At 41.7% G+C, this 12,695-nt stretch overlaps 1 protein-coding gene across 1 annotated transcript in view; it reads right to left on the bottom strand.

Moving 5' to 3' along the window:
* PAPPA (pappalysin 1) overlaps positions 1-12,695 on the bottom strand; it is a 231,910-nt gene that overhangs the window by 127,178 nt on the left and 92,037 nt on the right. Inside the window, exons 8-9 of the mRNA XM_083485697.1 lie at positions 6,002-6,130; positions 2,941-3,032 (exon numbers count right to left, since the gene is read on the bottom strand). Coding sequence (XP_083341823.1) covers positions 2,941-3,032; positions 6,002-6,130 — 221 coding nt within the window. The remainder of the gene's footprint in view (positions 1-2,940; positions 3,033-6,001; positions 6,131-12,695) is intronic.

The following is a 12,695-nucleotide window of genomic DNA, read 5'->3' as shown; positions in this document are numbered from 1 at the left end:
GGGAAGGAGAATAAATAAATGATTTCAATATAAGTTATAATGCAATAGAAAATGAATGGCAGTTATGGCAACAGATAAAGGAATACAACAGGAGTACCACAGACATTAAGGATGGGAAGTCAAAATGTAAAAAAATTATTCTATTGAATGTGAATTGAATAATGTCAAATTTTGAGTAAAAAACAACTAATAACAATAAGACCTTCAAGGTACCTTTTTAACTATAATAAACAAATTTATGGTAGCATGAAAGGCAGATGTTCTGTCACCGTGGATTTCTTTGCTCCAGTTAGAAGGGATATAACTCTTATAAATGGGATGCACAAGTATATATAATCAACTGGTAAGGTCTTTGGCTCTGCAAACCTACAGGCCTCTTGATGGCTTCAACATTGACCAGCTTTTGTGTCCAGCAATCCTCGCTAATCAAGGCACAGCAAGCCTTGCAAAAGAGATCTGGTTAAGCAATTATAGCCCTTGAAAGGAAAGGATAAAGTACCTTTGATTCCTCTTCAAGGGCACTTATTAGCATCTCAAAGAAGGTGTCAACTTCTTCAGCTGGGCCCATTTTGGCTCCCAAAGGCTTATTCTTCACCCTCTCTCCTCTGCTTGCAAGCAGCCCTTTCAGATCACAGCCTTCCCAAAGCTACCCCCACTCCACCCCGCTCTGCACATCTGTTTCAGAGGGCCTTGGACACAAAGGGTAGCTCAGCTAAAAAGGCTTGAACTGCAGGCAAAACAGATATTTGATCTCTGGATACCATTGAATTAAAAACCATAGGGAGGGATACCTGTTGGCTACCTGCGCTCTAATTTCTTTTAAGACTTCCTTTCAGCCCATAAGAGAGGACTTCCTTAAGCTTTCCTTAGTCAGTTCCTTTGTATAGGAATCTAGTGCTCCTTTATTTCTTTATTATTAAATTGTATTTTGTGTTCCCCTTTTGCATTTTTATGTTGTGAACTGCCCTGTGATCTTCAGGTGAAGAGTGGTATACAAATTAATTAATTAATTAGGAGCTAAATCTCTGGGCTAGGTCTCTTCAGGTCCAGACTGCTATGATATAGTCCTCTAACACAGCAATTCTTAAGTGTGCTTAAAATAGTTCTAATTAATTTAGCGAGACTGAAGGCTTAGCTTAGAAATAACCACTGCATGGTCTTTTCAAGATGTTGTTGGACTGGGCAGAGGTTATAGAAGCTGTAGTCCAGTGACTTCTGGAAGGTACCATATTGGCTACCCCATCTTAGTTAAATGTGCTGCAGAGGTCAAAGTCCAGAGGGCTATCTATGATACTCAGTTTCAACAGATGCTGAGAGAGAGACATAGGGTTGCTACTTTGGTTGGGTAAAATAAGGGACAGGTCAGGCAAAAGATGGGACAATAGGGGTGGTAATTGAGGCTAAAAATTACTTTACATAGTGCAGAAATGGCTTCAAAGCAATCCATCACAATGAGTTGTTTCCAATTCTGGCCATACTAATAGAGTAGACCCAGTGAAATTTATGGATCTAAGCAATGCACATTAATTTCGATGACTCACATCCTCCCCACCTGCTGGATTTCTGCCTGTCAGAAGAATGGTACATGTAGAAACCCAGCCAAAGAAAGGAAGAGGTGGAGATAGCAACAAATTCTGTTTTTCTTCCTAAGAAAGCTTTGCTTCCAACATCCCTTTCCATATAGCTGCTCATTTCAATTCATCCTCTCTCTCTCTCTCTCTCTCTCTCTCTCTCTCTCTCTCTCTCACACACACACACACACACACACACACATATGCAATATAGTCAGAGAAGTTCATCCAATCACTAGGATTACATCTTTTCTTGTCACATATTAGAGGCATTTTAAAAAGAATTCTGTTATCTATAGGCATTCATAGAATCATAGAATCATAGATTTGTAGAGTTGGAAAGGGTCCTAAGGGTCATCTAGTCCAACCCCCTGCAAATGCAGGAATCTCAATTAAAGCATTCTTCTCCCAGAGACATCTGGGAAGAAGTATTGTGTGTGTGTGTGTGTGTGTGTGTGTGTGTGTGTGTGTGTGTTGTCCTGGCTGCAGAAAAGGGCAACCAACATGATCAAAGGGTTGGAGCAACTTCCCTAGGGGGAAAGATTACAGAATTGGGGACTTTGTAGTTTTGAGAAAAGGCAAGTAAGGGGACTCTTTATAGAAGTGCATTACATTGTGCATGACATGGAGAAAAAGGATAGAGAGGAGTTTTTCTCCCTTTCTTGTAATACTAGAACTCAGGGCATCCAATGAAACCAGGGGGTTTTCCTTCTTCACCTTTTTGCACACATTAGCCACAGGGAACATGTGCAAAGCATAAACACATATGATACAAGGAAACGGAGATACTGAACCTGGACTGCAAGCAATTTGGCTCTGGCTGTTGTCACTGCAAGCCTGGCCAACTGAGTATTGTGCCTCAAGGGTGCCATCTAAGCTTGCCTGAAAATTTCATCAGCTGACCCTACAGACCAATCTTGATCAACCAGGCCCTATAAAGCTCAAGACTCAAGAGTTTGCTCTTCTGTCCAAGCATCTAGTCTCTTGTGTCAGGACAGTGCATAAGCACTCCTGCTACCTCTCCCTGGTTTTTAAGTTATTAACTCAAGCACTCATTAAAAATACACATTTTTATAGCCTGGGGTTTTTTTCTTCCAAAATAGAAGATTTTAAAAGGAGCTTATGATGCCCACAACCAAATACACAAGATATTTAACAGCCACCAAAAATTACCAAGTTCATAAAATCCAAAATCGGCAAACCAACAACTCATAAAATTCATCCCCAATGAAAGCAAGAAAAGTCACAGAAGAAGCAAGATTGCCTCACCATATCCATACCAATAAAATACACTCCCCACTCCAACCCCACAGCTGATTGGTAGCCAGAATAGTTATGCCACCAGCCATGCCATGCCAAAGACACTTACCGATGCAATTGAAGGACAACTCTTGACGGCAAAAGAGGGAACATCCATCTCCATTGACCTTGTTCAAGTCATCACACTCTTCCCCGAGGTCCCTGAGAGCAAGATACAAAAAAGGGGGGAAATTAATGCTGTGATGGTCCAAATAACCCCTTCTGCCTCTTCTACTTCCTTCTCCCATTACAGGCTGATAAAGTGAAATGTATATTGAGGGAAAGTAAGAAAAATAAAAACATTTGTAAGGATCGGCAAATCTGTCAAATTTAGTTTCTCCTTTTTACAGTCTTAAGTTTTCAATATTTCCACATCTGTTGACGATTCTCCCCAATATGCATTTTTGTATTATATATTCATTTTGTGCACACTTCTTCCTAGTATACAGGCAACAACTGATTAACACATGCCTGTAGTTATAGGCGGGAAGGGACTAGCCAGGTTTTTTGCTCCAGGTGAAGCCCCCAGAGGGGCACCATTGAGGCTCCCAGCCTCTGTGTGTGTGTGTGTGTGTGTGTGTGTGTGTGTGTGTGCACGCACAAATGAGCAAAGGGCTAAACCGGGTCTTTGACCTAGGTGACAAAAGCCTAGTTTCACCTCTGCCTGAAAGACGGGTGATCGCACATGCATGCATGATGCTGAACCCAGAAGTGACCCCCGAACATCACTCAACACATGATGAGAATGGTAGAATGGGGGTCGGGCACAGTGCGAAAACTGCAGTGTGAAATTTGGAGAAGTGTGGATATCGAAAGCTGGCTGTGCTTGGGTTCACATATTATTTCTGAAAGTGTGAATTGGGTAAGTTAGTCTTTAATTGTGAAATGAATTTATTTCCCCTCCAATCCTAGTAGTAGACCACAAAACACTTTATTGTACAACGGAAGTCTATATGCAGCATAAAGAAAACATGAATGCTCTTTTAAAAGCATGCACAACCATTTCAGCACTGTGGATCAACTGGGGGACACGTTATGCAACCTTTAGTAGTCACTTTTACAGTCTTTTTGCTCATAGATCCCAATACCCAGATTCCATCTGCAACCTTTCCTCATGGTAGTGATTGATCATTTTGGTTACCCTTTTCTTTCTTTCTTTTTTAAAAAATAATATTTATTGAAAGTTTAAGAATTACAAAATGAAGTAGGAAAAAAAAGAAAAGTTAAACAATACAATACAAATCAATACATTACAGTACGTATGTAAAAAAAAGACACAATACATCAGAACAAAAACAAAAGCAAAAACAATTAAAAACACATCCAATATTTCCATATCTTTATCTTTCATTAACTTGTTTCATCGACCTCCTCACACCTCCCTTTTTTGTGTTCTAGTTATTAATTATTTCAGCAAATCCTTTCCATCTTTCACTATTTTCTGTCATTTAATTGTCTTAGTTTATTTTAACCTAATCTTACCATTAAAACCCTAAAACTTATTTATACTTAACTCCTTATAACATTTCTACTAAAGCCATATAATTTCATTCCAACAATTTTTCTAAAACTCATTAATTTTACAATCTTTCTCTAAATAAATTTTTAAACTTTTTTCCAATCTTCTTCCACCGTCTCTTCTCCCTGGTCTCGGATTCTGTCAGTCCTTTCTATCAATTCCATATGGTCCATCAACCTGGTGATCTTCTATCCGAGGCTCTTAATTCTTTTCCATGTCCCTTCTGAAGATCTTCTTCATATTTATACATGTGCTTTACTTTGTCTTCTGCTGATCTTGTTCTTAATTTCCTTCCTTTGGCACTGAGGAGTAGATCTTGGGGAAACTCCAACCTAACAATGTCTTTATTCCTTCTCGACAGGTCAGCCCTTTCTCCATATTCAGAACTAAAGTCCAAAAGATATTTCAGAGCGTGTTTCAAAGTCCCTCCAAAGCTCCAATCTCCCCCTGACCCAAATCCAGGTCCCAAACCTGCATAAGGGGATCTATCCAGCTTTTCTTCTCCAATCCAAGCGGGACTCCATCCCTCCAAATCTGGCTTTCTCTGGATTCAATCGTAAAGGGCAACAGCTTATGTTTATCAAATTGCCTCTGTAAGGCTGGGGCAATTACTTGAGGTTCAACAACAACTTTCTCCTTCGTCTTCTCCACAGCTTGCCATGTCAAAACAGATTCCTGAAACAAATCCTGAGTTGTTTCTGTATAGGTATTCACTTTTTGTCCCAAATCAGTCATTTTTTGTCCCATATTGTCAATTTTAATAATCCTCACATCCGTCTTCTTATGAAGCTGTTCCAATAAAGCACTTGTCTTGCAAAATGCAATCACTAAGGCTTCTTCTGTCAACATTCTTGTCCAAGGTCAATCTCTGTTTCTCACGGTCTTTAATCTCTACAGCTGGAAAATTCCCCAGCTCCACTCCTGCAACAGTTTCAAAAACTCCCTCTAGGGGAAACAATTTCTATTTGTATCCGTCCTTTTAAACACAGATCCAGCAACAAAGTTAGTTCGATTTTCAGTTATATTTGCTCCTTTTCAAGTGCAAACAGAAACAATGGAGACAATATATTTCTCTTATTTAGCTGTCTGTCAACATACGTTATTCACAGTCAATGAACTTTCCCAAAAAGTCGATCTTACTGGCAGCCATTTTGGTTACCCTTTTCTGAACCTTTTCCAACTCTACAATATCCTTTTTTTCAGGTGAGGCAGCCAGAACTGTATACTGCTTCCCAAATGCGCCCACATCATAGATTTGAATAATGGCAATATGATATCAGCAGTTTTATTTTCATTACCTAATGATCCCTAGCATGGAATTTGCACAGCTGCTGAAAACTGGGTCAACATCTTCATTGAGCTATCTATTATGACCCCAATGTCTCATTCTTGTATCAGGAGATGCTTGGACTAGATAATGTTTGAGGTACCTTCACACCTTCATTACTGCCTTAAACTAGGGATTAGCCTGCTCACCAGAGGCAACACTCAGGCCTATGCAGCCAACTCTGATGAGATGATGAGACTTGTACTCTAGCAACATTTGATGGACTACAGATGTTCACATCCCTAGATGTGTCATCAAATCAATTTAAAAGCACCATGCACTTACTTCTGGATAATTCCATCTCCACAGTAGCCGCTTCCATGGACATAGGTGAGTGGTGGGGATGTTTCGCTCTCTTCCATCCCAGAAATTACTGAAACCCAGTAAGTGTATAAGATGCCTGCTTGTATTTCACTGCAAGATAAGGAAGGAGACATTAGCCAGGCATTAAAGTGTAGGATAGTCTCAACATATAATACTGGGTGCAGAATCCAACTTCCTGGAAAATCTCATTGTCCTCATGCCCTCTAACATATCACAGGTGCAAACAAAGACATTTGGGGCATCCTGATTCTCATACCAAGGCCTCCAATTCTACCATCACTGGACATTCGGGCAAATCTGTAAATTTCAATTTCAGAGGGTTTTTTAAATACAATTTCTATGCAGGCCTCTCAGGATTGATTGCTGAACCACTCCAGGAACCAGATGAATTGCAGGAATTGCAGCTCTGTGAGGGAAATAGTTTCCAGCATTATTGGGGGAAGTCATGACTGTTTAAAGTACAGTCATATCTCTTGTTACATTTGCTTCAGGTTGCACATTTTCAGGTTGCGTTCCACGGTGACCCGGAAGTACCGGAAGGGGTTACTTCCGGGTTTTGCCGCTCGCGCATGCGCAGACGCAAAAAATGACATCACTCGCATGCACAGACGCGGCGAATCGCGACCACACACGTACAGACGCGCAGACACGGGTTGCGTTCTGCTCATGTTGCGAACGGGTCTCCAGAACGGATCCTGTTCGCAACCAGAGGTACCACTGTAGTATGCTACTGCTTTAAATGTATAGAGCAGACGAGGGCTAAGTTTTACTCAGAGCAGACCCACTGAAATTGATAAGACTATAGGTCTACACTGAGTATGACTAACACTGAATACGTTCTTCTAGGACCTGAAGGGCTATCACACGGCAAAGGGCTGAACTTACAGGAGGAGAGATTTGGATGGAATATTGAGAGAAACTTCTTGATGATAAGAGCAGTTTGCCATCAGAAATAATTTCCAGGGCAGGTGGGCTTGCCCTTGCTGGAGGTCTTCCAGCAAATTTGGGGTGGCCATCCATCAGGGATGTTCTTACTCTGGATGCCTGCCACCAAACAGGAGGTTGGACCGCAAGACCTTTCACAGAAGCATAGGAATATTAGGTAGCTGCCTTATACTGAATTCAACTATTGATTCATCTGGTTCAGTATTGTTTACATTGACTGGCACTGGGAAGGGTCCAGCTCTCCCTGGAGATGTTGGGGCTTGGATGTGGCACCTCCTGCATGCAAAGCAGATGCTCTGCCACTGAGCTACAGCCCCTTCAATCCTATCATACTACTGTTCTTCTTATTAAAACATGTGGCAACAGAAGGAAGCTGAACGTATTTTCCCTCCTCGGTGTAGAATGAATCTAGCAAAACAGATGACTAGAAAAGCTCACACCACTAGCATTACAGCAGGGCTGAGCCAACATGAATGAAATGTTTATGGCTAACTCTAAATGACAATTTCCCAGTTGGTGGGTATTTATGTTTTTATATGAAGCCAGAGTATCTCCTTCTGATCTGTTTCTGCCAAAGAAAGAATGAATTTGAGATGCAGCAGAGAGTAATAAAATTGTAAATTGTCTCCTAGACAAAAGGAAACTGGGACAAAGTGCATGGATTGCAGTAATAGAGAGATCCATCGCTATCTGCTAAAATGTTTTTATTACAGCAAAACTAATAGCTCTTTAACAATGATATTGTTTGCACAGCAGAATTGCTCTTCTTTCTTCTTTCTTAAAAAAGATGTGCATTGTATCTTGCAATCTGATGTACAGAGAGAGAGAGAGATATGGATAATACTTTATGAACATATTCAGCAACACAGGACAAAATGGGCAAGGATGCCCATTCAGCTGAACCAGTATCTATTGGCCATTTGTGAGCCAGAGGGAATTTTTTTATGAATCATACGGCAGATGCAAACTATCACTAGACTGATGCTGTGTGGCACATCAGTTTGGCACGATTGAGGAGGCTCGTGGCTTGCTGCCGACACTCTCACACGTTGTGGTGCACACTGACATGTTGTGCAGGTACCCTGCAGTGTGTGTGGTGGCCACTGCAGAACTTTGGGGGCCCTAGCCCCTACACTGAAAATTGGGAGGGGCTCGGTCCCCATGGCCCCACATAGATGGTGTGCCTGATTGCAGACAAGAGTCTCTCTCAATCCTACCTAGATGTGTTGGGGATTGAACCAGGGACCTTCAGCACACAAAACAGGGGTTCTAATGGTCTGACTTATACCAAGGTAGTTTCCTATGTTCCTAAGTCTTAGATGGCAGAGCAAGCCCATTACATTGATCGTGGGGGAGGACTGGCTTCCAAGTAGGAAAGCGAGAAGAAATGTATTCTATCCCTTGCAATTGCTTGTCCCTCCTTAGAAAGACTTAGTGCATATATCAGGTTAGGGGAACCTTTGGCACTCTGGATGTTACTGAACTATAACTCCCCATTTGGGGAGTAGACCAGAACAATATTAAAGAATATAAAACTGTGCGAAAAAAGACAGTATAAACAGTACAATGAGAATGATTGGAAGACTCGTTTTGTCAGAAGTCTTTTTTATTTAAGTGTTAAATTAAGTATTAATTAGGAAGATTGAGTTTTTTATGCATATAAATTTGCTTTTTCTTCTTTCTTCTTTCTGTATTTTCTTCTTTTCTTTTTTCTTAATTCTTTTTTCTTTAATTCTCTTTTTGTAGAATGTCATTGTAAATTCTTTGTATAAGTGTGTAATTTAAATTAATAAAAATTATTTATTTAAAAAGAAGAAGAACTATAACTACCATGAGTCCCAGCATGGATGGGTGGGCATCATAGTTGTGGTTCAGCAACATCTAGAGGGGCCAAAGATACCTTACACCTGCCGTGTGTGGTCAATTGCTCTTCTGGGGGTCACCTTCAATACAAAGGGATGGGTCCAACTAAATTCTACTCAGCGTACACCCATTAAAATTAATGACTCTAACTTGGTGTTGCCCATTAATTTCAATGGGTCTACTTAGAGTAGTGCTAACACTGGATACAACCCAAAAATCAAAACAATATCTTCCCTTCCTCTCATCACAAATATAGCATTTAATTTTAAAATTATCCTCCATGATTGCTTTCTGTGATTTTTTTCTCATTTTTACTGCTCATGGCTCCTCCAAATCCTCTTCTGTCTTTTTAATAACAACAACAACAACTTTATTATTTGTACCCCATCCATCTGACTGGGTTGCCCTAGCCACTCTGGGCAGCTTCCAACAAATATAAAAGTGCAATAAAACATCAAATATTAAAACTTCCCTATACAGGGCTGCCTTCAGATGTCTTCTAAAAGTTGTATAGTCCATTTATTGGTCTCTTTCCAAGTGAATTCCTGACATAACTTTTTCAGTAGACTTCCATCATCTAATCATTCCACTTGACCTAGCCATCTTAACCTTTCTGGCACAATTAATAGACCTGATTTTGTTAACATCCATCCACTGCACACTCAGCCAAAGCAAGCACCCCAGAGATGGGGCTTAAAAACAGGTTCTAAGATTCAGTTCCGATTTTTTTGTTTTCCTAATGAGCATGTACCACCAGATTTACAGATTAGCATCTCTTGCAGGCTTGTGATCAGTGACAGAGTGCCATTACTTCTTTATAGGGCAAAAGGAAACACACCAGTCTGTGGGATCCAAGCATGCGATCTGCTGTTTGTGGAATTCCTTCAGGAAAGCTGAAAGCTCAGTAACAGAGCACATGCATTGCATGCAAGAAGGTCTGAAATGTCAGAGAGCCCCTGCTTTACATTGCAGCCATGGAAAAATCAGTAGTTCTCATTGCACATCCACACAAAGAAGCAAGAGGCACTATCACAGTTCAAAGACACATTCCAGCCAGCCAAAAAACACTCAAGGAGCAGTGTTAGGTAAAGCCTGGAAAGGAGGGAAAGAGTCCTAAGGGCCAGATAGAGAGGCTTGGAGGGCCACATTAATCCTCCAGGCCTAAGGTTCCCCACCCACCTCAAGCCTTCACAACACCTAGGAGATACCCAATATGAAATGTTCTTATCTCCTCCCAGTCCTGTGCAAGGATGGTATAAACCAGGTGTCTGTGTAGAGGAACAAACTGTAGTTTGTCAAAGAGGGGGAAAGAGAAGTGAGACAGAGTCACATTTCAGCTCTGTAAGCTAGCAGCATTCTGGGACGGTGGCTGGTAATTTCTAGTGTTCTGATGTGGAAGCCATGGACTCTTGTGCCTCCACCGACACTCACAACACTCACATAACTGTATATTTATAAATAAAATCAGGGGCCCTCCAGACTGTTTTTGCTTGCTTGTTTGCACCATGACACTGATGCAATAATGATGCATTTGTAGTGGATTCATACTGGACCATCCACATGTCATTCTGCTTTACTTGTTGTCCTGTGATACTTCCCCAGTGTTCCCACACTATCACTGTCAAGAGGTGCACTATTGCAACAAAAGTGGGACAACTCCCTGCCCTGAAATATTTGTAGTATGAAATGTCGCAGAATTTCATCTGGAAGTTATGAGACGCACATAAGTGAAGCAGAATGTCCTCCTCAAAACTTTTGCTAACACCAAAAGCATTGAAAGCAGGGGAGTGTCTCACCACAGTGGCCGCCTTGCAAAAGAAAGCAAAACCACATTCATGCTGTGCTGTTTGGAGAATCTCACCTATCAGAGAAGTGGCATGAGCACTCACATTATTGTTAACAACGAACAAGTGTTGCTCCATTCTTTTCTGCATCTGGGGAAAATGTCATTACAGGGTCAAAGTTGCATTCAATTTTGCGTTCCAGCTTCCAGCCTGCATCAGAGACTCTGGGCTCAGGGAGTGTACGGCGCTTTTCTCCCTCTGCTTACTATGCCCCTTTCTCTAACAGAGAGCAAAGGGTGGTCTACTAGGGCAAATGGGACATTGCCTCACCAACTTCAGTCTGCCTGCCACCAGTCCCCACTTGCCTGTCTTCTTCTTTCCAACCAAGACTGATATACTGTTAGTGGATGGTTCCCTAAACCAACTGGGTGGGAGGTTGCCTGCTCTTGATGGGGTTAGACTCCCTCTAAAGGAGCGGGTATGTAGCTTGGGGGTCTTCCTGGATCCTTTGCTGTTGCTCAAGGCTCAGGTTGCCTCAGTGGCCTGGAGTGCCTTCCGTCAGCTTTGGCTGGTGGCCCAGCTGCACGCTTATTTGGACAGGGATAGCCTGACTACTGTTCTCTATGCTCTGGTAACCTCAAGGTTAGATTACTGCAGCATGTTATACATGGGGCTGCCTCTGAAGATGGTTCAGAAACTTCAGCTGGTGCAGAATTCAACAGCCAGGCTGCTCACTGGGACAAGATGGTTTGAGCATATTATTACACTGATCCTGGCCTGACTGCACTGGCTGCCAATTAGCTTGTAGGCCCAATTCAAAGTACTGGTTTTGACCTATAAAGCCTTAAATGGCTCAGGACCACAATACCTCAAGGACCGCCTCTCACCTGGACTCTGTGTTCATCATCTGAGGCCCTTCTTTGTGTGCCTCCTCCATGAGACATCTGGAGGGTGATAACACAAGAAGGCGCATTTTTTGTACTGACTTCTGTACTAGCTCTCCCTGTTCTCTCCTGGGACGTTTGACTGGTACCTTCATTATATATTTTTAGGTGCTAGGCAAATATGTTCCTCTTCAACCAGGCCTTTGGCTGATTAATATTCTACAGCTTTTTAATATGTACCTGTGGGAAGCGGAGGTTATTGTTTAACTGTTTTAATTATTTACTTGTGTTATTATCTTGTATTTTATTCTGTGAACTGCCCCGAGATCTTATGATGAAAGGCAGTATATAAATTTAATAAATAAATAAACTAGTTGGCTTCGCCTGCCATTGGCTCTGGCTCCACCTATTATTGACCTCTCTGCCTTCTGACTTACCAGTCCCAATGGGCACCAGCCACAAGGGACAGAGAGCACTGCAATAGCCAAAATGCCCTCTCCACCGAGCCTGATGCATTCCTGTTCCTGCTTTAGTGTATGAGCCTGCTTCAAAGCTAAGGACATAAGCAAGTTGGTGTTTTAAGATCTATATCCCCTGTCTTTTAATGGGCTTTTGGAACACTGACTTAGGGGATAATGATTGTTCTGACTTCCATATAAATGGGTTACCGGAAAGGTCTCCTTTTTTGCTGGACATCTGTTGATGGGGAATTAGAGCAATCCACAAATAACAAAACGCCAACAGCTCTTCCTTCTTTTTGAAATCTTTCCAATGGCTCCTTAAATCAAGGCTCCGTTGGGTTACTAGCACCTCCCTCAAACACACAAACTGGTACTACTAAGTTTTAACCAGGTAACCAGGGTGATGAACCAAGTAAAGCTTCAATGCAGATTAAAATGTGCCTCCCAATCAACCAGTGTGGCAGGCAACAAGTAAAGGATTCTGGGATTCAGAATTTGGGAAGAACTTTGTCACTTGTGGGCACATAATGCACAATGCCTGGGTAACATATTACCAGCAAGGAGGATGTGCTATTTGCCTCTGCCATGCTGGCTCCCTCAAGAACTAAATTTAATATTGGGGGGAAAGTATGAGAGAGAAACTGAAATTGATAGGTTTCTGTGTCACAGGGATCTGGACCCTGTGAAGCTTCAGATGCTAGTGAATTTCAAATCCCAT

The sequence above is a fragment of the Podarcis liolepis genome, assembly GCF_965112155.1.
Source record: "Podarcis liolepis genome assembly, chromosome: Z".
Classification (NCBI taxonomy): domain Eukaryota; kingdom Metazoa; phylum Chordata; class Lepidosauria; order Squamata; family Lacertidae; genus Podarcis; species Podarcis liolepis.
Note: the sequence above shows the minus strand (reverse complement) of the source record. Positions and strands in the feature narration are given on the sequence as shown.